Below are 27,509 nucleotides of genomic sequence, written 5' to 3'. Positions count from 1 at the left end.
GCGACAGCCACCGATGTTCTTCTGCATCTCCCAGTGTTTGTGCAGTGAAGTCCCCTTCTGTCCAGCTCAGGAGCTGTCCCAGGCCTCTCACACCGTAAGGGACTTCCAGCCTCTGTCGCTTGTGGTCCCTGGTGTCCCACACTTTTGTTGACATTTCCTGACACCTTGATCTTCTGGTGACTTCAAAGTGTGTGTGTGTGTGTGTGTGTGTGTGAGGGGGTGAGCTCCAGCGTTAATTTACTTATAAAACACACGGTCACCTCTTAGCATTGTCCCCGCTGTCTCTCTCTCTGCCGACAGGAAGAACTTCCTCTGTGAGCCAAGTCCTGCATGCTGTTTGTGTGCTGATTCTTTTCTTCCTTCACCAGTTCACAGTTGTGACCTCAGACCTACTTTGAAGCCCGTGTGACAGCTCCCCAGCACCTTCAGAAAAAGCCAGCAGTCTTAACGTGCAGGGTCCAGTGGGATACCACCGCAGAGCCACAGCGGAGCTTCCGCTGTCAGTGCCTTCCTCAAAGTGCACCAATGAAAGTGCCCCTCTCGCCTAAAGGGGTCCTGACACACAGCCAGAATCAGCTTTGACCACGTGTCAGCTCACCATGGCTCAGCCAAGGTGACGCAGAATGGCCGCCAACCACACACCAGGAGCAAACTCCCGAGGTCCTTCTCGGGTGGCCTCTGACCGCGCCTCTGTCTTCACAAGGAGGGTCCCTGCCTCCGTCTTAGTGAGCGACGTTGTGGTTGGCTGTGAAGTGTCTCCCAAACTCATGTACTAGATTGTGGTCACCAGCCGATGGGATTTGGGGAGGTGACTGGATCCCGAGGCTCTAACGTCATTGATGGGTTCACCCATGGGTGGATTCATCATTTCTTTTCTTGATTCATAATCTGATGGTGACATTGGCAGGTGACAGAAGCAGGAAGTGGGGCCTACATGAAGCGGGTGAGCTGTGGCGGGTGGTCTTGGGGACTGAGTCTTGTCCCAGCCCTTCCTCTCTGGCTGTCTTACTCTCTCTCTGCTTCCCGGCCGCCATGTTTGAGCAGCCTTGGTCCACCACATCCTTCCACCGTGGTACTCTTGCCTCACCACAGGCCTGAAGCCAGGAGCCAGCTGGCCAGGGACTGAACTCTCTGAAACCATGAGTCAAAATAAATTGATTCTCTGGAATTTTGTCCAAAAGCCAACCAACGCAAGCAGCTCCCTAGCCCTTCGCTGGGCCTCATTGCCCCTGTCCAGGCAGGCATGGTTCTCATGCCCATCACCCAGAGGAGGAAGTGGGGATGACCCCGGTACCTCTGTCCCCATGAGGCTAGCCCTGGATATCCACTGTGCAGTCCAGATGCCACCTCTGCACAGTGCCCCTCCTCAGCCCCGTCTCCTCCGGGGTCTCTTAGCCACCTCTCCTGCAGCACTGCTCTTCCTGATGCTGATCGTTCATTCACTCACTCATCTACCCGTGCCATCCAGCTGTGCTGCACCAGCCGCTGAGGGATGACACGGTGAACAAGGAGAGGCAAGTCCCGGTGCCCAGGGCTTTGGCGGGGAGATGGCGAGGTGGACAGTGGCACCGGTGTGGACAGAGAAGGGGCTGCTTTGCACATCAGGCTCAGGCGTCTGCCTGCTCCGGTGGCACAGAGCCTGCAGGGCAGCCCTGTAGCTCCTCCGGGAGCAGAACAGGCCCAGGGGTGGCCCAGGGTGGGGTGGAGAGGGAGGGAGCCAAGCCAGGCTGCCTGGGCCTGGGGACCTACAACATCGGGCGCAGGCCTCACTCTCAGGCCATGTTTCGTTGTCCCTGAAACCTTGAATCCCGGCAGAGTGTGAGGTCTTCATGTCCCATAGGTACCAGACCCGTGACAGACACGCAATACATGTCTTTGAGGGAAATATTCAACTATTCAAATATTGAGTGAAATATTCAACTAAATGAGTGTGTTTCTTGAGGCCACCTTTTTTATTCCTGTAGTACTGAGTACTGAACACAGGACTTTTGCACTGAGCTGCATCCCCAGTAATACCCTCTCTTTGTTTTACTTTTTTTTCAAATAAGTTCTCCCTACATCTCTAAGTTGCTCAGGCTGAGCTTCAATTTGGCATCCTCCTGCCTCAGCCTCCCAGATGAAGACCAACTACGGATGACCCCAGTAAGACCACTATTGATCAGCACCCATATGGGATTTATGTGCTGTGAAAAGTTACTGTTTGTGTGTCAGTTGAGATCAACAGCAAGAAGCAGAAAACCTGCCTTTTGGTGGCTTAAACTAAGAATAGTTTGTCTTTCTTATGAAACAAGAAATCTGAAGGGAGGTGGATTTATGGTGCCAGATTCAGCATGTCTGCCATTGTCTTGGCCTCATGGTCAGAAGGGGCTGCTGTAGCTCCAGATATCACATCCCTGTTCAAGGTAAGAAGGACAAAGAGGGTTGTGGAGAGGAGACAGATAAGGCAATCTATAAGTATTCCTTTTTTATGCAGAAAGCAAGACTCCATAGAAACCTCCAGCAGACTAATGTCTTTCTGGCTACAATCATGGCTACCCCTGACTCCAAGTCCATATACTGTGAGTCCCATTGTCTCCCGGGAGAAAGTGTCAACCGCATAGGAGGAAGGGGGCAGTATGTTGGGCAGTTGAAACCTTTCCCCAAAGATAATCTGCCTTCAGCTAATTATCTGAACAATGGTAGCCAGCGTGGTCCCTCTGTTTGTAACAACATTTCTTCCTGATTTCTCGCCCGCCCCTGTGGCTGAGTATTCATCATCCGGAGTTTGCTTAGTGCTACTGCAGTGGGGTGGGGCAGAGGCAGAGAGGAGCAGCCAGTGTTGCCCAAGTCAGGACGCAGAATGGAGTCTGAGTCGTAGCCCGTCAGCCACGAGGCAGGAGGGACGGTCCGGGGCCCCCAGGAGAGGCGCCCAGCTTGCTCAGCACCCAGCACGGCACCGGCCTGCGCTCTGCGGTCCTCGGTCCTCGGAGCCTGGGCTGCGGGTTCCACTCACCAGGCCAGGAGTCCTGACCAGAAACTTTGCTGGAGGTGCGGCCTGGCCGGAGCTGGCTGGGGACTCCACGAGGCAGCATCCAGCGCTGGCTGTGCCCGGGGCTTCCCTGAGCCCATTGGGAAGCACAGGGCCCCAGGGCCCTCCCTGGAACTGGCGCCGTGCGCCCTGGAGGACGAGTGTGGGACAGTGATGCCCAGACCTACACGGCCGGGGCTGTGCATCTCCGCCCTCCGCCCCCGGAGGCCCCAGCCTTCCGATGCTCAGCGTGCCTGACAAGCCTGTCACCGACACCGTGGCTGGACTGAGTTAGGCTGATGAGGAGGGCTCACTGGGTGCCTATTTTTGGGCAATTTGTGGCTTTGGCTGAATTGCTTGTTGTCACCTCGTTAGCTGTGATGTGGGATGGGCCGGCTCCAGGCGGCCTTGCTGAGCAGGACCGGGGCTTCTGGACACCAGGTCTTCAGTGGGGAAGTTGGAGTTCCCAGGACCTGGGCAGAGCCCCTGGTGGGGACTTCCGTCCCGGTCACGGGTCTAGAGCTCTCCAGGCCACATGCCTTAGTCACGTGGTTGCTGTGGGTCCTTGGGCTGAGAGGACCCCAGGCCAGGGGTCCCAGGTCGGCCGCAGGCATGGGTGTGGCTGTCACCCCCAGCCCTCGGCATGGTCCCCTCTGTGGGCCACAGGCTCTGCCAGGTTCTTCCCACCGAGCCCGCTATGCAGCAGGATGTAAGGGCAGCAGAGCAGGGATGGCGGACCATGACACCTGGCCGTGGCAGGTGGCAGCGGGAGATGTGTCCACACCGGATTCATCCCCTAGCTGCCACAACCAGTGGCCACAGATTGCTTCACAAAACAGAACTCTGTTTCAAACAGTTGTTGAAGCCGGAAGTCCAAAGCTGAGGAGTGTGGGGGCAGGGCGGTCCCGGCAGGGGCTGAGGTCACCTGTCCCACGGCTCCCGCCCGCCCTCCTCCTTGGCTGCCGGTGGGTAGCGTAGACCTGCTGTGGGGCTGCATCACCCGATCTCTGCGCGTCCTCCTGTGGCCTCGGACTGTGTGTCTTCTCCTGTTCTTTCCCTTCTGTGGACACTTGTCCTCTGATGCAGGTCCCCAAATCCAGGATGTCTTTCTTTAGATCCTGAGATCCATCTGCGGAGATGCTCTTCCATCCATCTGCAGAGATGCCTAAGTCTCTTTGGGCTGCGATAACAAAAATACCAGGCGAAGTGATGTCAGTTTCTCCCTGTTCTGGAAGCAGCGGCCTGAGACCAGAGGGCGGTGTGGACGTATTCGTATTCTGAGGATTCTGCAAGGGCCCTGCTAGCCTGCAGTCTGCTGACTTTTCACCCTGTTCTCCCATGGTGAAGAGCAAAAGCTCTGAGGAGCAGACAGAGGCCCAGAGAGGGTGGGGCACTTCCCAATGGTCACACAGCAGAGGGAATTTCAGCCCCGTGCAGAGTGACCCCAGTGTTCACACTTGTCTCTGTCTCCACCTTGCTGCCAGACCCTTGCTCCCACTCCGTGCCTCAGGCTCACCAGCCCTGGCTACTCCACGTTAGCCTCTCTGTCTCCCAGTAGCCCGGACTGAGTGTAGGTTTGAGAGTCCACGCTAGTTCCTAAGCCGTCTCGGAGTCAGGACAGGTGCCCGCTGCCCTCCTGGGGATCTCTCCCTCTGGAACCCATGAGCATCGTGGTGTCTTTACCTGGATACCGCACAGCTCTAAGTCCAGCCTCAGCTTCTCTGAGCAGCAGGGTGAGTTGGCGCCCGGGCCGCAAGGCAGTGTCAGGAGAATGCGGCAGAGAGGAGGAAGAGGAGAGGCCCAGCCGGGCCTTGTTCCCCGTTCCTGTCTGCCTTCGTGTGGGCTCCAGAATTCAGCCTGGATTCCCACCACGCCGGGGTTCCTTTGCGCTCCCACCTTTGCCTGCCTGTGTTCTTCCTTGTTTCCCAGTTTGCTGTGGTGGGATATCCACAGACCTCCCACCCTATGCCCCAGGCTGTACTGGAAAATGTTTCACGTCTCAGCTGACATCTGTCAGCCTCCTCGGCTGCTCGCATCTCGTTGTTCGCCTCTAGACTCGCCCCATGGTGCGGGGTGAGTCTTAAATCGGTGCAGGGAGGAGCAGAGCTGGAGTCGGATTCAGGCTCAGCCTCTCTGTCCGGTATCCATCCCCTAGGTTTCAGCATGTCTGAGCCTACGTGGGTCCAGCATCCAACAGAAGAAGAACCCATGGAGCCAGGAGAAAACCTGAGCTCTTAGCCAGGTACCCTGCGACTGTCTTCCTGCTGGGCTCTTCCAGGGCACCTGTTTCCTGGAAGGCAGGGAGCCTGGGCTTCCGGCTTGAGTCTGGAGCAAGGGCCGGGCCCCTCTCCTTTATCTGTAGGGTAGGGATGGTGACGGTACCTGTACGAGTTGAATAGTGTCCTCCAAATTGGAATCTCCCTGAAGTCCTGGAACCGGACCTTATTTGGAGGCACAGATGTCTCCTTTAAACTTTGAGGGGTATGTTGTGAGAACACAGTAGATGCCTGAGGGCTCAAATAGTACCAAACTCAATGCATACTATATTTTTTCCTATACATCCACACCAGAGATAGAGTTTAATTTATAAATCAGGCACAATCAGGCATCAACGATAACAATACAGTGGAACCATCCTAACAATTACTGTAACGAAAGCCATGTGATCTCTTTCTTTTTCTCTCTCAATGTAACTTAGGGTCCTCTGCTCACCCCGCTTGTGATGCTACAACATAGCACAAAGTGAAGGAATTGACATAGCTTCAGACTAGTGTGTAGGAGCTACCTGGACCCAGGCACTGTGACACCACAACAGTCTGTTTTCCCACTGGAAGGGCTGCCAAGTGATTATCATGTGGGTAGCATATACAGCATGGATACACTGGCAAAAGGATTATCCACACCCTGGGTGGGTGGAGTGGGACGACATGGAATTTCACTGTGGTACTTGGAATGGTGTACAATTTATAATTGATCAGTGGTTCATCTCTGAAATTTTCCATTCGGTTCTTTGCAGATGTAATTATTTAAGATGGGTCATACTGGGTTAGAGTGCACCATAACTACCATGATTGGTCCTCACAAAAAGACGCAAATTTGGGCCCTGAGACAGACACAGAGGGGAGGAGCCAGGTGTCCTCCTGTTACCCTTCAGAGGGAGCTGCTCTGCCCGTACCTTGAACTTTTGGCCCCCAGACCTGCAAGATCACACATGTCGTGTGTGTAAGCCCCCTGCCTGTGGCACTGAGGAAGACGATGCCACTCCTCACCACACTGTTGGGAAGATCCGATCCAATCCACAGTCCTCACTGTTCCTGCTCCAGGCCGTGTGGCCCCACTTACGTCTCCAGCCTTGTGTGACTCTTTGAGGCACCTGCCTGAGCCTTTAGATGAATCAGGCAGGGACTAGGGGAGGAGCAGAAGGAAGACATATGTGAGGAGGAAAGTCAGGCCTGCTCCCAGCAGGGCTGGTGCACTCACACTGCAGGGGCCTTTGACTCACCCACCCAACAGGCGAGGGTGCCAGGATGCTCATCCCCACCCCTTCAGTCATGGGTTTGGGTTGAGGACAGTGATTTTCTGGCTTTGCTGGTCAGTTGCCCAGACTACAAAGTGGGCTCTGCTGGCAAGGAAGCACCCCGGGCAGAGGAGCGACAGAGGCCAGGCAGGTGTGTGCTCAGCGGGGGAGGGCACGGGAATCACTGAGCCACAGACAAGGTCTGCACCACACATGCGCACGGACGTCCCAGGGCCATGGTCACTGGGACAGGGTCTGCAGCAGAGTGTCCACCTGCGGGTTCCAGGGCCTCTGTCACGAGTGCCCTTGTCTGCTTTCCTCCTGGGCTGCGAGCTTCCCAGGTCAGGGCCGTGACTTCCGTCTCCTGACCCTGCTCTTGCTTCCCCAGCAGAGCTGCTGAAACTCAGCCTAAGCGTCTATTAAAGGGACAGCACTGGTCCCCTGTCACACTTCACAGACACGGGGACGATTGGGCTGAGCCCAGCTGCTCGGCCCCCAGGGGCACGGAACACACTGGAGCCCAGGTGTGAACTGCCTTTCTTGTTCTGCTGCACAGGTCTGCATCGTGCAGAAGCGAGACACGAAGAAGATGTACGCCATGAAGTACATGAACAAGCAGAAGTGCATCGAGCGAGACGAGGTGCGGAACGTGTTCCGGGAGCTGCAGATCATGCAGGGGCTGGAGCACCCGTTCCTGGTCAACCTGTGGTGAGTGGCTGCGCTGCTCGGGGCGCCCAGGCAGGGACCTTTGGGCCGTGGGGTGGGGGTGACAGGGGTGCCTGCGTTCCATATCCCGGTCCTTGCGGCATTCGCTTTCTGCCGAAGTCTTCAGGCCTGAGCTTCGCGTGCATTTTCCCTCTGTTCTCTGACTTGGGGAATCTTAGCCTAAAGTAGATTCAGCAGAGAAGGTTGTGTATGTTTGAGAAAACACATGGCATGTGACAAGGCAACGGCGGACAGCGTCTTGGACGGGGGTCCGGCTCTTCAGAAGGTCAGTGCTGTGTGAGTTGCAAGAAGGACAACTGGGAACCCCAGTTTCGCTCCAGGCAGAGGGACAGCCCAGCGTGGGTGTGCTGAATTCCAGGTTCTGAGTCCGGCCCACAAGGCCTGCTGTAATCCAAATTCCAGAGCCGCCTTTTATTTTGAGACAAGGTCTTGCTAAGCTGCTAAATTGCCCAGGCTGAGTGAGAACTTTCAGTCCTCCTGTCTCAGCCTCCCAGAGTGTTAGGATGACAGCTGCACCCTGCTAGGTGTGGCTACTAGGCATCTCCTTTTCCGGAAAACCTCACATCGCTGCAGCGTCCCCAGCCAGCTCCTGCATAATACTGGCTCCAGCGCAGGCCCCCAGGACGGGAGGTTTGGCCCGCACAGGCTGGGTGAGCCTTCCCCACAGCCCCCACCTTGCTCATGCGAACCCAACACTGCCTTTGCCACCGAGCACCCAGTTCGCTAGTTTTCTTACGTTCTCTGAGAAACGCCTGCTCCTGGCAAGCTGCGCTGTTTCCCAGGGCTGTGCTGTGGGAGTGAACGCAGCATCCGACAGGGGGCGGCTCCTTCAGTTTCTTGAACTGGATTTAGTGGAAGATGAGGACGGGCTGCTGTGGGAAAGGAAGTCCCAGTGGCTCCTTTGGCCGCTCGCTCCCTTCACTCGCCAGCCTTGGCAGCAGCAAGGCAATCCTGCGGGCCGTCTGCCGCATCCTTCTTCCGCGCTGCCTCCATACCCGGAGGCACTTGGAGCCTGTGGTTAGAGATAAGAGGGGATGCAGATCTATCTGTCTGGAGCATCGAGGTGTGTGTGCTGTGTGCCCCAAACCTGGCATTTCCACGCGGAAAATTCCCACTAGATCTGGGCATGAGAGTCTGGGTAGGAACAGAAAGTTGTTCATCCAACGCTTCCATTGTTTGGGGGAAGGAACCTTACTATTTTGATAGCTGGACAAAAGAATTTAAAACAATAAATTTCTAATCTAACTATAAATTGCTACCATCCATTCATTGCAAAGTTCAGAAAATAAAACAAGAGAGAGAACAACGCACCAGAATCCCACCATGCCTAGTTGCATTTGAGACATGCAATTCTTTTTATTCTCCTTTTCTCATATGTATTGATATCCATGAAATGTCAATGATTTTTTTATACTTAGGACAGCTATCTTGACTCTATATGTCATGGATATAAAGAACACACCCAGCAATTCTGTGGTTAATGCTTTCAAATTAATCGTCTGGTGGGAGCCCTATCTCATCGTTCCTAACGCTTTAAGTCATTGTCAATGGTTAGGAACATTCTGCTGTGGATAAGACAAGGAGCTGCCTAACCCTGCTCCGCACGTCCAGGTCACTAAGGCTGCTCCTGGCTGCTTTGCCAGTGTGCATGCTGAGCTGCTGCCCCCACGCCCGTGCTTTGCCAGGAGAGACCCCTCAGAGTGGACCGAGGGGACGAGCGCACGTCAGAGTGAGCACGGTGCATGTGGAGGCAGAGTTTGTGAAGACTCAGCAGATTAGCGACAAGTGCGTTTTGCTACATGGGTGTTGGGTAAGGAAGAAATCCTCTGCCAAAGCTGGTCTCTAGTGATGCTGAATCCGCATCATATGCAAGAAAAGCAGCGTCTCGCTGCTTGATCTTGGAGGCGCCTCTCAAGCTCTCTGGGCCTCAGGATCCTCACTTGCTAATGGACACAATAACCCCCTCGCTGGTAGGAACATTTTGAAAATTAAAAGAAATGATATGGAAGTGTATTTTCTGTAAATGAAAACATTATTCACCACAAGAAGTAATATGTGTGTGTATCTATATGTATCTGTATGAGAATAGATTGGGTGATCACAAACATATGATAAATGTGTAGATGGCAGATAAAGGATAGATGATAAAGAGGTTAGATACATGGATAAACTGATGGTGGATGGATGGATGGATGGATGGATGGATGGATGGATGGATGGATGGATCAATGGATCGATATTGAGATGAATGGATAAAAGGATAGATAGATGTCGGGATGGATGGATAGAAAGATAGATAGATAGACAGACAGATAGATGGCCAGACAGTAGCCCTTCAAGCATATGTTAAAGGATGGATCATTGGCCCCTGGTCAGTGCTGAGGCCTTCACACACTGTATGCCCAGGATTTAATTATAGGGGGGGAAGCCGACACTCACCCAAGCACATATGGTAATGTCTTGGCTTTTACAAAGCAGGAGTCTGGAAGCTCAGCTGACCTGGTCCCTCTCTGCGGTCCGCTGTGCTAGCTCTATTTATTTCTGTGGCCAGGACTCCGGGTGCAGCCCCAGCAGAGGCTAAGGTGTGGCCGACCTGGCTGAGGCCAGCTGCCCCTCCTGAACTTGCAGATGTGGCAGGAGGGTGGACCCGAGGCTCGTGAACAGACCAGGAGGGAAGGGTATCTCTAGGGGGAACTTTTAGCTATTTCCAGGAGAAGCCAAGGAAAGTCTGTGCTGGCTGCACGCTCAGACCCTGCTACCTACCATTCGGTCCATGCCAACCCTGCCTGTCTCTCTGCTCATGGCCCTGCCTGCCCCAGCTGAGCTGTGGGTCAGACTCAAGATCACCTGCCACCCCTGCCATCAGCCTTGCAGGAAGCAAATGCTAACATTTCCTGGGTACTTGAACTTGATAGGGATCGCATTTAACTTTCTTTTCCTGTGTGGTACTGGGGGTTGAACTCAGGACCTTCACACTGAGCTACATCCCAAGCTCCCTCTTAGTGAGACAGTTTCATTAAATCACGAAGGCTGAGCTTGAACTTGGGATCCTCCTAGGTCAGCCTCCCAGAGTGCTGTGATTACAGGGCTTCACTACCATGCTTGGCTTATTTTACTTCATTAATCTCCTCATAAACTCATTATTTTCTCTGTTAGCCTCCTAATATTATTATACCCATCTTGCAGATGGGGCAACTAAGTCATCCCCTTATTTGTGGAGGTGATGGGACCTGAGGTCAGGCCTTCTTGCCTTGGGGCCCACACTCCTAACCCTTTGGCTTGGGCTTCCCTGTAGCCCACCACACCACAGCCCAACTCCTCCCTGTGTGGAGCCCTCCCTCCAGCATCCTGTGCCTCCTGGAGCCTGCAGAAGAGTCCCTAGGGCAGGACTGCAGCCTGGTGCACAAGGACACACACTCTGTGCTCATCACCGCCCATCTCTCTGCTCCTGTGCGGGTGAGATACGCTGCTGGGAGAGCTCGACTCTCCTTCCTCATCGCCCTCCTCTGCTGCTGCTTCCACGCAGCCCCGCACTGATTCCTTTTCCTGACAGTCCTGCCTGGAAGAACGAGGGATCTGAGCTCCCCGGCTGTGATAACCCAAGCTGAGTTGTCAAGCACAGTATTTCCACCTGTTCTAAAGCGAAGCCGCTCTGCTGTCTTGGGCTTCAGACAAACAGCAAAGGAGAAAGAGAAAGAAAAATGAGCCCAGAGAGGGAAGGTGGCATACTGTCTATGGGGAACCCTGGGAAGGCTTTGGAGCAGGGGCCCAGCACCGTGACCCGCAGGTTCTGGTCCCAGCTCTGGCTCTTACCTGCCTTGAGGCAGCCATGGACCAGTGTGTGCTTCCTGGAATTGGTAGATTGGATCCCTAACTTCCCAGCGACCTAGGTGGAGACAGGGCATTTTGGAGGTGATCATGGCTGCATGAAGCTGTAGAGAGAGGCCATAATCAACAAGCCGTGGCCAGATGTGGGGAAGAGTATGGATGTTGAGAACACAGCAAAATGTGGCCATCGGCAAGCCGGAAAGAGACTCCTCACTAGGCCCCTGACGCAGCTGTGGCCCTGAGCCCAGAATCCTGGCCTGCAGAACTGTGAGAACCAGGACATCGTGCATGGACGTCGGTGCAGCAGCTGGAGCTGGTAATGTGGAGACCTTGAGAGGGAGTCTATTTCCTCTCTATGTCTGTTTCCTTATTTGTGAAATGGAAATGAAAGAATAGGGAAGTCCTGGAGCTGTTCTATGGATAAGATCCGTGATATGTACTGGCTCACCCACAACTTAGAGGAAGAGAGGGTTACTTGGCTCATTTCAGTCCCTCATCAAGGCAGGACAGTGTGGCAGAGGGGCCTGGTGCAGGAGAGCTGCTCATGGCATGGGGCACAGGAAGCAGAGAGAAGGGAAGAGCTGGGAGGGGGATGAACCCTTCCAGGCCCCGCCCCAGGACCACCTCTTCCCATCCAGCCCCGCCTCCTAACAGCCAGCCAACTGTGATGTTCCTATAATGCAGTCACTTTCCAAAGGTCCCACCAGTTAACGCAGGAGGCTTTAGGGGTCATCTAGATAGAAACCAAGTATCCCTTGGTCTGGGACAGGCAGAACTACCCAGGAAGGTCTGCTGGGTCATGGGTATGCTTGGCACCTGTGTTTGAGGTGGGCTCTGGCTGGCTGAGCCCTCGGCAGTCAGGTGGCCCCTGCCTCTGTGTAGACTGTGCTTGCATCTCCTACAGCACCAAATGTGGAAGAGGCATCCTGAGCTTTCAGTGCTAGACTTGCCTAAATGAAGGTTTATGGGTAGGTGGTTCATGCCTGTTTTCACGCTGTGCTCAAAATTCATTTCCGCTTCCCCATTTGGCTGTGTTTACGAGACTTATTGTTAAGATGCTTTGTTTAAAGTCAGCCAGTGGGCACCTGCTGCTGTCGCTACCAACACAACTGTGAGAGGAAACCCCTGGCGGGGTGAGGAGTGAGAACAGATATCTGAAGCTGGCACAGAAGTTCTCACAGCCTTTGTTTCTAGAACCTTCTGTGAGTAGCAGTCAGTACCCTGATGTCTTCATGTCACTCTGAGCCAAGAAACAACCACAGAAATCAGTAGCAAGATCAGTATGGAGACATGCAGTTAAGATGAAATTAAGTAAAGTACACACAGAGCTGCCCTGGCTGAAGCAGGGGGCAGGTGAAGAGGCTAGGGGAACACAGAGGCTGCAGTCGCCAAGGGCCTGTGACAAAGGACTAATCTGAAGCTGCTGAGCTGCATCATTTCCTAAGAAGTCGTTGTCTCTGGCTCTAGCTGTGGCTACAGCCTCCTAAGTTGAGTTCTAACCTTCAGCTGTACTTACTGTCACCCACTTGCCCTACTGAGGGGCGGGGCGAATCTTATTTATCAAAGTGACAACTGAGCCTTCTACTCCTCTGCAAAAAGCGCCATGGAGGCTCCCCAAAGTCCACGGAATGGATGTCCTTGTGGGGTTTGGCCTCTGCCACTATGTCCAGTCTGTCTCCCGACACCCAGTCCTGCTGCCATGTTGGTTCCCGATAGCGGTGGCCCCTCTGATGGGTTCGTGGAGTCTTTGGTACCTGCTGTTCTTATCTCTCCATCCCCTTACACATGGTGCTGCCTAGCCTGGAATGCGTCTCCCCTGCTGCGTGTGCCCGCTGAGAATTCTGCTCCTTCTCAGGTGTCTGTTGGGCTCCCCTTGGTGCCAGGAGCTGTCCTGATTCCCCAGGGTCCAGAGATGCAGACTGAGCACAGTTGGTGCCCTCTTGGGGGGTCCTAGTGCAGCCACCGCCTCCTCCTTTGAGCTTCTGCAGGACTCCCCAGACCCCCGTGGTGGTCTTTTCCAGCACAGAGCAGGCCAGGCTTCTTCCGTTTCCTGCATTAGCAGTGAGCCGCTCAGTGAGGGGACCGTGCCTTGTTCGCATCTATGTCCCCAGCACTGGTGTTCAGTGGACTCACCCATTCCATCTGTTATGGGCCCAGGATGGGCCAAATTCTAGATGGTGGTGTAGAACAATGGGCAAGACAGTCAACCCTCATCACAGAGACTGTAGAAGACAAAAGACAAGCGTTACACTGACAGCGCACGGGCAGTCCTGCCCTCTTCTGTCCCTCTTTATTAGTGAATGTCCTTTGGTGACTTGAGGTCATTTAAAAAAATAGATTTCAAACACCCACTATTCCCTGTGGGTCAAGTGATATCCTGGTCCATTCTCCACACACAGAGAGGAGAAAACCAGCTTTTCCCAGTTCCAACTAGTGGGATTCTCTTCAGTCTCTGGCGTCTGTGGGACACTCGTCACCATGGCAACCTCAGGTATCACAAAGAAGAAGTGATGCTGAATGTCCAGGGTCCTTTTCTCATCCTGGTCTATCCCAGCTCATGCAGCATTTCTGTGGCTCCAGCTGTGCTTTGAAGATGCCAGGTTCCTGACCTTTGCAGTGGCATGTAGTAGGGGTTGTGATTCTGTAGGGGCAAGGGGGGCGGTGCCAGGGGGCACCCTGACCTCCTGACATTCAGAGGCCCCGCTGAGCATGGGAGGGATGTGTGAAGAATCAGGCCTACACTGTGCAAAACCATGGCTTGGGAGGGTGCGACTGGGCTGGAGGATCGGCCCCTAGCGGGTTGGGCAAGTCCTGTGGGTGTGTAGGAGGCCCAGTAGCCCACCAGGGCGGCCATGGGGTTTATTGTTCGCTCAGATTGCAGAGCTCCTAAACAGCAGCCCTGGAGTTAGAAGCAGTGGTGTGCTGGTCAGCGCTTAGCACCCAGCTCCCCAGAGTAGAGGAAGGGACACAAACTCTGATTTGTAGTGTCGCCGTTCTCCAAGTGTAGTTCCTCCTGGCGTGCTTGATTTCAGTCTGACAGTGATGCTGACCAGCTTGCAATAGTTCCAAACTTTAGCAGCTGATTCTCAAGGGCCAGCAGAACTGGCTCCAGGACAGCTCTCCTGGGCCCAAACGGAACACCAAAACCAGGGTCCCCTTGAAGCCCACCTTCTGTGAGGCAAGCCCAGAGTGAAGCCTCAGAAGCATTAACATGAGTAAATAATGGGCCTTGCCCCAGGGGGAAGAATGCTTTCCAACAGGAAAAAGAGGAAGTGTCACATCTGTGTTCTCAATGGAGTAGATGTGGGAAATCTTTTTAGGCACACAGCTTCAGAAAATCTCAACTTTTCCCCCTCGCAGACACACCTTGAAATCTGATTTTCTAATTTTCTGGTTATCTTTCAGTCCAAGTTGACAATCAAAATGAACTGTCACAGTCACCGTGCCATACATTAAATCCCAGAAACCTATTAATCATGTAACTGAAACAGTACCACATGACCAACGTCCCTGTTATTTCCTCCTCCGCTGGCCGCTGCTGCCCTCTGTCCCACCGTCTGCTCCTACGAGTTTGATGTTTCCAGAAGCATACCCACCTTTATCTATTTGCTGTGGCTGTGAGAAAATACGAGCCTGGGTCACTTTAAAGAACAGAAGTTTATTTGGCTCACGGTGCTGGAGGCTGGGCTCAGCCGCGCATGGCACTGGCATCTGCTGAGGGCTCCAGGCTCCATCATAACCTGGCAGAGAGAGCAGGTGTGCTACCTCAGGTCTCTTCCTCGTCTTCAGAAGCCACTAATACCATCATGGGGGGCTCCACCCTCATGACCTCATCTAGTCCTAGTTCCTGCCAACAACCACCAGCAAAGAAGTGAGGAGTGTATTTAAACCACAGCAGCATCTTAGAGCAAGAGCTAAGGCCCAACCTCTGCTCTGTCTTTTTGCTCCCTGCTCCCAAGGGTGCAGCGGGTCCACCCTCCCCTACCCTTCCCCACCCCTTGTTCCCCTCCTCCCCTCCCGGTCTTGCAGCCACTGAGGAAGGCAAACCCACCCTCTGTTCTAAGTATCACTGCCCCTTCCTGAGACACCCAGGCCCAGACTCCCCCGCGGTCCCTCACTCTGTCTGTGTTGGCCCATTTGCTTGTTTCTTCCCATCACAATCCTCCAACACCAGGGCTCCTGCTTGCCCTGTTCTCTGCTGTGATCTCAGGCCCTCAAGCAGTAACTGTCACTGTGGGCGCTTGACGGTTCATTTGTTCCTTTGAACTGGGTATTTGTAACTGGTCATGGCTGGGGACACAGTGGGTTGACAAGTTCAGGAGGAACAGGGAGCTGGTTGTCCCCATGGGCTGTGGGACCCTCGCGGGCAGAAATCTTGCCCTCTGCTGTCCTCACTCTTAGCTCCCAGCACAGGGCTAGGCGCTTCATGTGAAGATACATGATCCCTGTAACATGCTGAGTTTAATATGACGATGACAGTCCCAGAGCAATGGAAGGATGAACTTCAATGTTTCTTGATCTCAAATATTCTCCCCGGTTTCCATTTTTCATCATTCTGTCCATAATTCATACTAGGACCACGTTTTTTTCTATCAGGGCACAGATCTTTGGTTTTCCAACCGGGTCAGTGGAGGTTTACGGCTATTTGTTCACTGGAAGTAGGGGAATGGGTGTTTATAAAATATACATCAGTCAGACTCATCCCTGCTGGCCTTTCACTTCCTCCACTCCTACTGCCTTCCTTGGACCCACAACCTGGTGCCCCAGGCACATTCCTCCTGTGAAACAACTGTTGAGTGATGCTGCCAAGTGAGTGCCCACTTTCCAGGTGGTGGTCCAGTCTGTGACATCCTGGAGAAGGACGTCAGAAGGCCGAGTGTCACTGGGCCGTGTGTGCACCACTTTTTATCGGAGAACTCTGCATTATTATGTACTTGACATTTTCATGTCAACTCACTTCCATGTTTATGTAGCTTGATATCTTATAAAATGTGATACTTTCCCTAGAAGTAAAAAAACTAGCTTTCATTGTCTTCAATTGCAGGCAGTCCTATAGATATACCAGGAAACTTACATAGCATCATAAAATCCTTATGCTGTGGTGGTCATTTATCTTCTACCAAGTCTAGTGCAGTTCTGAACCTGTGCCCAGGTCCCTCCCTATCTAGTGTGGGAATGGACGGAAACAGGAAAGTGGTAAGCACAGGCTAGCGTCAGGCCACAACTGTCCCTCCATATCATCAGTCTGCAAATGCAAATAGGTTACTACTGAGCAAAAAAACCACAAAACAAAAAGGAAAAATGAATGCGGGGCATGAATATGCAGCTGAAGATAAATCCAAGCATACACTACTGACCTTGAGCCAAGCAGTGATGGCGGGTACCATACAGACGCTGTCCCCTCCTTTCCTTTCCACAGCCTCTATAAGCAGCAGGTACCTAGCTGGGAGGCCGGGACCCCTGCTAGTCGTTCTCCATGAGCAGGTGGGCATGAGAAGTGGCCTTTGAGAGCCAGGCCCCACCAGGATGCACACGCTCAGACGTCCGCAGGGCAGGCGGGTGGGAGATGAGTGGAGGGTGTGGGCGGGGAGACATTAGGAGTGGTGGGACTGTGGCTCTGAGCCCTCGCACTGCTGCTGGGCCTCAGCACATCATCACCCGCATGAGTGGCACAGGGAGGTTTGGGGATAGAGCTGGTAGGGGCACCGGCTCTGTTGCTCACCCGCTGTCTGGCTGACCCTGCACCATGACTTGTCATCCTCTTGGTGATCCTGTGGCTCAAGCCAGACTCTGTTGAGCCCTTTAGCACCGCGAGCAGGGGAATTAAACAAGGAGATGTGGGCGAGTTTGTGGTATGAGTCCTTCCATCGTCTCATGGCTCTGTCACTTTCTTCGGGCTCCCGTCCCTGCCAGGAGCGTTCTGTTCCTTTGTCTCCTTCACCAAAATGGAGGCACCATGTCTGGGCCATGAGATTTATTTTTCTTTCTTTCTTTTTTATTTCAAAGAGAATAAAAGAAAACATTAAAAATGATACAGAGTTTCAAAACAAGGTGATAGGAAGTCAACAATCATTGTTATATTGCCTGTTGTTATCTTCAATGAGGTTGTTCAGATTACCAGATATAAGCATGCAAAATTGGTCGAAGAGAAAAATTAAGCATTAACTGCTCCTTTCAATAAACTGATAGAAGTTAGTAGTACAATTATCTTAGCTATCTTGTGTATATATATAATTTTTTCCCTTCCTTTCTTCTTTCATTCTCTTTTGCTTTCCCCCATCCCAGTTATTCTTTCCTTTTGAGCAGTTTCTTCCCTTTCACAATATCTATTGTACCTTTTGGATCTTATTTACTCTTTCAGGTTCTTACACTAGGGAAACAATATGATGTTTACACATGTGGGTCTGGTTTATTTCACTTATGAGTGTGTTCTCTAGTTGCATCCATTTACCTATAAAAGTCTTGAGTTTATCTTTCTTTACAGCTGAGTAGTACTCTACTGTATAAAAATACATCTTTTTTATCCATTCTTCAAAAGAATCCATTCAAGAAATATGGGTAGCACAGGTGAATGACGGAATGAGGAGTGTGGATTCCACATTTCCAGTAGTTAATCCTTTACTAGGTCCCTTGTTGGGCTGCATGGGACATCTCAAAGTTGCTATCTTTTCATTCTTGTTTTCCTAAGAAGGTTTTTAAATTGATCTTTGGAATTGACTTTGAATTTATTAGAACCTTGTAGTGAATTATCAAGGTGCTCAGATGTTTGGTTTCCTTGACTGTGAGATACAGTTAACCGTATGATGAATTTAGCAACAGTGCATCCTCCCACCTGGAAATAAATCCCATTTTGTCACATGTCATGGCAGAGCACTGCTGTTGTTTTCAGCGAGTGACAGTGACAATACTAAGAGCATCCGCAGCCCCACTGCCTTCCTTCTGCAGCTCAGTGTCTCTTCCACGTGCCGGAGGGGGCTGTCCTGTGTCATCGTTCCATTCCTGGCGTGGACCATTCCTCCTTCACAAAGAGAGGAACTCACACAATCTACACAGAGCTGGACATGGCTCCAGCACGAGGAGCCAGCAGGGAGCGGTGGGCAAACCCAAAAGTCAGCTCTCCTCAGTGATGTCCACTTTGTACTCTGATTATTTGCTTAGAATGTAAAGTCAGGGACATCCGTCAACACTGGATCGAACAGGCTTTTGAAACGTGCTGTGAAATTGCCTTTGAGAATTTAGCCAGACAAGCCGTCTCTAGAAAGACCTCGTCCACCTCTTCCAGCCAACTGCCTTGCTCATTTGTTGGAGGATAAAGATGGTGCCTTCGAGGTGTTTGCATTCCCGTGTCTTTGGCTCCCAATAATGCAGCTAGTTCAGAAAGTCACTGGCCATTAGCTCACTGGGCGCCGTCTGAGTGGATGTGTGAGTAGCACCCTGCAGATAGTAGGAGAAGACACCACTGTGCTTCAGCTTCTGGGATTTCCACCTGACTGGAAGTGAAGGGTAGAAAAAGACCCTGTTCCACCTCCGCTCCTTATGCCATGGGTTCCATATTGAGACTGACAATCCGTGGGGTGACAGTGCCACACTCTGTCCTCAAGAGGCAGCACAAAGGAGGTAGGCAGCATGGGAGTGGGAGGGATGACCCCCTGCCTAGCACTTAGGAGGCTCTGTTTGGTGAAAGACACCACTGGATGGCAGATCTTGGTGCTGGGCCGGAGTGAAACTCCAGCTGTGCAGTCTTTATCCAGCGGTGACTGCTCCCGCCTCTCTGCACCCTTTCCTATCTGGAGTGCAATGAGGGAAAATCAGTGATCTCTTCTCACAGTTTCCCTTTTGCCCGTACCCTGAGGGTCTGTACCAGAGCTAATGAGATTTCTGTGGCCCCGCAAGGCAGGCATGGGGTTTTGCATCTGAGTGGTGATCTGAGAGAGTCCCGGCCTTCTGGAAGTCTTTTACAGGATATTACAGCAGATGCATGGTCAAGCCTACTCTCCTCACCCACATGCCCAGCTAAAGGCAGGCATGTGAAATGCGGATCATTTTAATTAAGGCAGCAAGATGATGATTTGTACAGGAACCACGCAGGTCTGCACGCATCAACATCGTGCAGAGGTAGAAGGACTAATAAGGAGCTCAGAGAAGAGCTACCTCGAGACCTACTTTAATGAATATATTAAGAGCTCGTCATTAGCATATCTTTGTTGCTATGTGACCACATATAGCTAAGAACCTATTGGTTCTTTATGTGCTCTGGAACTGGTGTCTCCAATCTTGCGTACATTGTAAATCTGCCTTCCAAATGCTTCCTCCGTTTACCTCTCTGAATTACTGCATGTTCCAAATTAGTGGAGCTTGTTTTAATACGATTTTATTCTACCTCTTTAAATTAAATTTTCTTTTCACTTCTCTTTGGCTTTCCACATCAACTGAGCTTTCAAAACCTTACTACATTAGTGAATCTCACATTACGCTCTACAACTCCTGGCCTTGAACATCAGCTGGTTCTCACAAGGCATCCAGGTCCTTGTATGTATTGATGCATTCTCCAGAATTTCCTCCCACCCTTGCCTGCCTGGTGAACTCCTAGGTGTGCCACAAAATCCTGCCTGCTGCTCCTCTGCTCAGCTATCCCCAGTTCCACCTGAGAAATGCCCTTTTCTGACTTCAGTGCTTGGGAAAAAAACTTGTTTTTCCTAAAGAATTGAAATACTTGCTCCTTCCTGATAACAAAACTTGTGTGTGGCTGTGTCATTGCTATCATTAGAATTTCAAATGTCTGCCAGAGGGCCCTGTGCTGGAGGCTTAGCTCAGGACTTCTGGGAGGTGGTAGACTCTTTAAGAGTGGGGCCTAGGAAGTGGTTTTTGGGTCCTTGAGGATATGGGCTCAGAGTAGACTATTGGAGCCCAGGCCTTTCCACTTTCACTCATTGCTTCCTGGCTATGGGGTAACCATGGCTGGACTATAATTTTCTACCTTGATGTACCCTGAAAGCAACAGGGCCAACCGATCACAGACTGGAATCTCCAAAGCTAAAAATTCAAATAAACTTTTCCTCTTCATAAGCTACTTGTCATATTTGTTATAGCTACAGAAAGCCGACTGCTAAACCACCTCAGAGAGGCTACTGGTGCCGAGGAATAGACACCCACAGCCACATCACAGCTACGAGACCTCAGGCAGCTCTAGAGTCTCAGCTGCATCGTCTCTAACACAGGAATAATGTGTAGTTCTTTGAACGAACTCATACACCTGAGAAAGGACAGTGCCCGGTGACTCTAGTTGCGTTGAGGAATCTCAGCACACACCCACTTCCTGCTTTGTTTTGGGCTTACATTTCCCCCCCTCCTTTCCCATCGCTTTTTTTGCCACTTGACATTCTAATTCCTTGCTCTCAAATTTCTCTTCGCATCTTTATCATTACTTGGTTTTCTCTGTAGATGTTGCCGAGCCACTTGAAGTCATTTGTGGAACTGGCCAAGATATCTGGAAATGAGCCATTCTATTTTTAAAGTCTACAGCGCTGTCTGTGAGGGAGACTTGGTGCCCAGTTCCTCCCACGCACAGCTCTTCTCCAGGATTCGGGGTGACACACCGGTCCCCAGGGATCCCTGGCAGATGGGACAGCGCTGCCTTACTAATATATTGGCAAACACCTCACGCCACACTGCACTGTTCCTCCAAGAGCAGGTTTGGAGAGCTTGGCTGAGGTTCCACACCTCAAATCACGGACCAGAGGCAGCTGCAGAGATGGGCGAGCTACAGCAAGTATTCACCTGACAGCCCCGTGACTTCCCTGAGTTCCCTGAGCCTGACTTCCCTGAGCCTGCCATTGCCCAGGGTTCTGAGACCCACTCTCAGGGCATCTGCTGATCTGAGACTGGAGCCAGGCACGAGTGATTGGAGAGCTCCCAAGGGATACTACGGTGCAGCCACGGAAGAACCAGCAAACCACGGAGCCCTTGGGAACCCAGTGGTGTGCATAGTGTGACACAGAAGCAGAGCCAGGCCTCCCCCTGGGTCCCCTAAATGAGGGCAGCTCTGGCTGGACATGTAGAGGCCAGCATTGGAAGGCAGGCTCAGCAAATGAGCAGATCCACTGGGTGGGCCTCGTCTCCCCCAGGGGGAGGTAAGCGAATCAGGAGGAGAGACCCAGGCACTCCCAGCAGGCCCTGGAAGAGGGGCCGAGAGCCCCTCCTGGACGAGGGCATCTTCGCTGATGGGTAGCACCTGGTCATAGCACCTGTCTGTGTATCTTGGATGCCATCCCCCAGCCCTGGCACACTTGTGACTCTCGGTTGGCCCCACAGGTATGAGGACAGATGACTTTGTCCCAAACTCAGCCGGAGAAGGAGCTGGCCCTGTCTCTTTAGGAAATGTCCTTTCAGAAAGCCATATGCAGCTCAGTGATTCGGAGTCAGTTATATTCCCAAATGTAGCTCCTGACATCTTGGACCTCTTAGAGTAGCGTGAGTGAATCAGCAGGCAGCATGGCTTGGCTATAGGAAGGGAGGCCTTTCCGAGTTCCACCTTCTCTCCTCCAGAGATGGTTAAATTTAGGCATCAACTTGACTGTGCTCTGGCATGGCCAGAGAGATTGTGAGAGACGGCGTCCATGAGGGTTTCTCTGTAAGGCATTAGTGTTAGCATCAGTGGACCTGCCTGCCCTCCCGGTACGAGTGGACATTAGCCACTCCTCCAAGGGTGCAGACCGAACAAGGAAGTACAGAAAAACCGAATTCATTCTCTTTTTGAGCTGGACAGCCACTTCTGCCCTCAGACACTAGAGTTTCTGAGTTCTCTGGGCTTCTGACTCTGGGACTTAAATCAGGCCCCGTTAGGACTCACTCCATTGTCTCTCCTGCTTCGCAGGCCTGCACTGACACACCAGGGGCCTCCCTGGGTCTGTGGCAGGTGGCTGATGGTGTGGCTTCTGGGCTTCCCTGATCTTCTGAGCCACTTCCTGTAAGATGAGACAGACAGACAATAGAGATAGATGATAGGGAGGCAGATAAATGCTAGATAGATAGATAGATAGATAGATAGATAGATAGATAGATGACAAATGGGTAGGTGATGCATAATAGACATAGGTAACAGCTATAGATAGATGATAGACAGACAGGCAGGTAGACAGGCAGATCTCATTGGCTGTATTGCACTGGGGGAGCTCCCCCTCATTCTTACCAAGGACCAGGCAGAGTCTGGGGCACGGGGAGATATAGAGGAAGAGGGGGGCACTCATGGATCTAACTGGCTCGAAGGTCTCCCCAGGCTCTGGCAGGGCTCGTTTTTCATCTTTGCTGAGCTGTAATGTCAGAGATTTGGGCCCAGAGGAGTGGAGGTCAGAGGTGATGGGTGGGGTGCAGCAGTGGTGGGGTAGACTGTGTGTGTGGGGGTGTATTGCTTTGTGTGTGTGTGTGTGTGTGTGTGTGTGTGTGTGTGTGTTGTTTGGTAGTTTGCCCTGGGAAGGCCTGGGATTGGGCAGTGCCCACCTCCTGTACTGGGAGACTTGGGGAGAAATCCTGTCCTGCCTCAGAAGATTCTCTCTTACTGGCACTCAGCTCCCTTTCCTCTCTCTGTCAGGTCATCCAGGGACACGAGGTTAGGATGGAGATCTGGGGCAAGGGAATAGAAAAGGCTTCAGTCCAATACTCTTGGGCATCTCAACCAAGGTCAGAAGGAATGTTCTTAGCACGAGGCTGCCCAGCCAGGAAGGCTCCTTGGAGGGAAGAACCTAACAGCTTTTTACACTGAATCCCCAGACCTGGCCCGAGTGTCCTTAGCTGTTTCCTTCCCGAGCCCATGCCAGTGACGCACAGCTTGAGTGCCGTGGGTCATGGTGAGGTATCTTTACTCGTCAAGGTGCCCAGCAGAAACAAAAACGAAAGAGAAAAGGAAAGCCTTAGACTCCAGTGCGAGCTCTGACTTTCCCCTCGGACGGTAATTAGCCGGAACTTCATCCGACTGCTGCTTCTGGAGAGTGCCCCGCAGGGCCGTCCTGCTGCACATCCTCCTGTCACCGTGCTCTGCTCTGAGCTGCTGTGCTTCATGAGACAGTGAATGGCCAGTGGCTGCCTGTACTTATTGCTGGATAGATCGAGCCCCGCACTGCTGTGCTGAGCTAATCCCAGAGGCTTCGGGCTCCCAGTAATGGCAATCACCTCTTCGTGGTGGAGGCTGGGGACCCAGCGGGTGGAGGGCTTGGTGATTTAAATGAGGAAGGTGAGTCAGGGGAAGGGGAAGGCAAGGCCCATCCGCAGGGCATCTGCATGACCCTGGATCTGCTTCTGCCCACACAAGACCGCTTCCACTAGAACCACGCAGACCCACAGGGTCAACTGAGCGAGACACACCCAGGACAGAGCCAAGGCTGGGGCTGGGAGACTCTGGCTGCGGGGAGGGCCCACTGGTGCCGCCTCTGTGCCTCTCTGACCCCTCCGCTCTCCCGATTCTCTGTGCTGCTTTCTTCCCACCATGCAGGGACTCCCGGGCTGGGGAGCCAATCCACACTCAGCTCCTCCACTGCCTGGTTCGTTCGGAACTGCCTGGATGCCGTGGAATTACTTGTCAAAACATTTTATTAGTACATGTTCCCAGTGCATGATGTCCACATCCATCCTCAGGAGGAGGTGCACGCATGTCACACGGCTGCATTATTTATTCCCCTCTCCTCCCTCCCTTCATCTCATGGTCCCCTTCCCATTTGCAAAAGATTTGTCTCCCTGTTTCCAGTTTCTAGCTTTCATTTTGTTTTTATTTATACTTTGGGGTTTTCATATAAGAAAAACCATATGATATTTGAGCTCATGTATCTGATTTATTTCACTTAGCATTATGGCCTTAAGTGCATCGTTTTCCTACAAATGACTCAAGTTTATCCTTCTTTATGGCAGAGTAGTACTCCATTGTGTGTAAATTCCACTTTTTCTTCATCCATTTATCTGAGGGATGTATAGGCTGTTTTCAAGATTTAGCTCTTATGAGTTGTGCTGCTATAATTATGCATGCGGGACTTTTTTCTCAGCAGTCATTCAGCTGTGGCTCCTAGGACAACTCTGGGGCCCCTTGGGTTTTATAAAGAAAGTTTCAATGTGACACAGCCAGGGCCACTCACTGGTAGCTCGTGTCTGCTGCAGTGACATAGCTGGGCCCTCAGGATGGGATGGAAAGGATGGCCCTCAAACCCAAAAGGGTCGCTTCGGCTGTGTGCTTAAGCCCCTGCAGCAGCTGTCCTGAGTGTGCCCTCTGCCCTTCACAGTGGCCTCCATCCTCTCTGGTGCCCTGGGGACCGGCTGTCTCCCATGTGGCCCTGTACTGGGGCACTGTGGTACCTGCCCACTGCCAGGCTAGCGCCAAGGGACAGGAGGCACATGGGCCTCCAGCCTTCTACCTAGGAACGGACAGGGTGGCTGTCTGGGCACTGCCTTGTGAGCGAGCCAAGATGCTTCTGAAGAGGGAGGCACCTGAGGCCACTTTTGAGGGAGCCACAAGGCATGTGTCGTGTGTGATGTTTCTTTCCTCTCCTCTGGACACTTCCTTTTGTACCTTTCTTTTCTTTACTTTTTTTTTTTTTTTTTTTTTTTGACACTGCCAGAGAATGAACCCAGAGCCTTCACAGGGAACAACATCCCTAGCCCTTTTTATTTACTTTGAGATAGGGGCTCTCTAATTTGCTAAATTTTCCAGGCTAGGCTTTAGTTTGTGATCTTTCTGACTCAGCCTCTAGGAGTACTAGCACGACAGGTATGCATTTCCACCTCCAGCTTCCCCCTGCCTGATCTAGTGAGTAAGCTAGACGAGGACACACCACAGTGTTTGCATTAGTCTCTCTTTCTATTGGATGGCACTTGGATCTGGCATGGTATAGCTTTTGACTCTTCCCCAAAGTCAAAATGACCATGAAAGATAAATATCTTGAATCAGTTTGGAACATCAGGCGTCCAGGACAGCTCAACTAAAGACACTCATGAAAGGAGACTTCCAAAACTGCTTTAAGAAGTGGCCAGAATCATGGGATAAATGTGTTCTGAAGAAGGGGGAGTATTTTTTATTAATGACAATATGTCATTTACTGTAATACTTTTTTAAAAATTTAAACACACACCATAATTTTCAGTACACCTCATGTCTTGGTTACTTTTCTGTTTGCTGAGACACAATACCTGACACCCAAATTTAAAGGAGGAGAGGTTTATTTAGCTCACAGTTTGTAAAGGTTTCAGTTCATAGTCAGTTGGCTCCAAGGCAGGGTGGTGTGGCAGAGGGGCACTGTGGAGGAAAAACAGTCCATGGCAGGCAGACAGACTAGAGTGCACATTAACCCTCTTTCTGCCGCTTATATTTTATGCAGGCTACCCGCCCTAGAGCAGATGTAGCATTCATACCCTTCAACCTAGCCAGAACTGTGCCAAACCAATCAGTGGATGATTTAGTAGCCATGCAGCCTTGATCCTACCACCACACACTCTAGATCCAGTCACCTCTGAAAATCAACACCCCCATGACTGCATGAGGCTTTGGGGGGATATCTAGACACAAGCCATAACACCTCATGTGTGGATTTTTTAGAAACCAGCTCCTGTTTGCAGTGTAGCAGCGCAATTCTGGAAGGCTTATGTTATGTGTCCTTTGGCACAGTTTCCACAGGGAAGTCACAACATCAAACTGACACCCACAGCTCTGCTCATCTGCAGTGGAGCAGCCATCTCCTTGAGAACAGCATCTTGTCACAGATAGATAAGGCTGCAGACTGAGTCTTGACCCACAAAGGCAAATGCAATAGAAGACAGGGTGTGGTCCACCCACACGGAGGGTTGGAGGGCTGAGACTCCTCCTGCTCCTTGGTGCCAGGCCCTGGGCACTGGCATGAAGGTCAGGGACTCTGCAGCAGTGTAGCTGCATGAGATGAACATGGGGGTGCATGTCCCTCCACCAGGAGCCATTCCTTCTCTTCAGGATAGAGAGCAGCTCCAAGAGGTTCCAGTCACCACCCTGGACTCAGTTTTCCTAACTTATTGAATAGATGTGATGATTGCCACCTGCTCCCGGGGATTGTTATGGAGATGAAATACGGTAACACACATAAGGTGGTCGGTGGTCAAGACAGCAAGCAATCAGTGGGCACAGCTGCCACTGCGATCATCAGCATCCTTGTTACTGTGTGGTGAGCTGAGCTTGCTGAGATTGAGTTTGGAGCCTGGCAGGCTGCAGACAGGAGGCCTGTGCTAGACTTACAAGCTGTGTGACCTCCAGCAAGTTACGTGCCTCCCTGGCCTCTAGTTCTTCCACTGAGTGTTTCTCTGTGCTTCCAAAATGTCAGGCACATCCCACACTCCGTGTCAGACCCCAGCAACATCAAGGCACCAGTTACAAGGTCTCCTTTCCCAGGTAGGGAGACTGAGGGTCAGAGTGGTTAAGCAAACTGCCAGAGGCCTCACAGCCAGCAAGCGGAGCAGCCAGGCTGAGCCCAAAGTTTCCTGCTTCCAAAGCCCATGCTATCAACCTCCTCACTGAGCCACAGGAGAGTTCCTCTGCCTCTGAGGCTCCTGGGAGGTTTAAAGGTGCCCCGCAAGATGTCAGGTGTCTTACAGCTGCTGGAATGTCATGCTTGCCCAAAGGGGGACGTGATTTCCATCGTGGTTTCCAGCAGATGTGCTGCAGCTTCCTCCCTTCTCCTCTTCCCATCTCCCATCCCCCGTCTTCCCTCCCTCCCCCTTCTCCATCCCCCATTCTCTCCTTCCCCTCCCCCTGATTCCCCTTCCCCTCATTTGCCTCTCCCTCCTCCTGCAGGGTTTCCAAGGAGCCTCTGACCACTGTGTGCCTGGCCTGCCTTACATTCCACCTGGCCCTGGCCTCGGGCTTCGCACAACCTGGACCCTGGGTTCTCCAGCCGCCACGCCATCCATGCTGTTTCTTATGCCACCATCTCTGCACATCCACTGCAGCCAGGTGTCCATCCACATCACAAACACTTCCTCTTCCCTGAACACCTTCTTTGTACATTTTTATTACCACATGTTTGCGATGTATAATGATCATATTCCTCATTCTCATCTTTAACTTAGTAAATATCAAACAATCCTCATTGGGCCAATTTTCCACAAATACAGTACTCTTCAGAGTCCTTTCTGGGGGTTGTTGGGCAACTTGAGAAGCCTCTGTGGTGTAAGATTTACAGAAAAGAGGTTCGTCCTGGCCCAGAGCAGTTGTGGTGGTTGTTTGTTTGGGGAAGAGGATCTGGTCAAACACGTCATTTTCTTTCCTCGTTTTCCAGACTAGTTGCTCCTTTTGTTTATTTCCTCTTGATGAACTCATAAGTGTGCGTGCTTATGGGGTGCAGCAGGGTCTTTGGTGTGGTGTGCGATGTACATGGAATGCTTTCCTTCTCCTTGGACACTGAGCACGGTCACCCTGCTGCTCCATGCCCG

General features: G+C 52.0%; 1 protein-coding gene across 1 annotated transcript in view; it reads left to right on the top strand.

The window, feature by feature from the left end:
* Window positions 1–27,509, top strand: part of Stk32b (serine/threonine kinase 32B) — a 251,523-nt gene that overhangs the window by 12,640 nt on the left and 211,374 nt on the right. Inside the window, exon 2 of the mRNA XM_005408828.2 lies at window positions 7,081–7,232. Coding sequence (XP_005408885.1) covers window positions 7,114–7,232 — 119 coding nt within the window. The 5' untranslated portion in view covers window positions 7,081–7,113. The remainder of the gene's footprint in view (window positions 1–7,080; window positions 7,233–27,509) is intronic.

The sequence above is a fragment of the Chinchilla lanigera genome, unplaced genomic scaffold (assembly GCF_000276665.1).
Source record: "Chinchilla lanigera isolate Chin_1 unplaced genomic scaffold, ChiLan1.0 scaffold00113, whole genome shotgun sequence".
NCBI classification, from domain to species: domain Eukaryota; kingdom Metazoa; phylum Chordata; class Mammalia; order Rodentia; family Chinchillidae; genus Chinchilla; species Chinchilla lanigera.
Note: the sequence above shows the minus strand (reverse complement) of the source record. Positions and strands in the feature narration are given on the sequence as shown.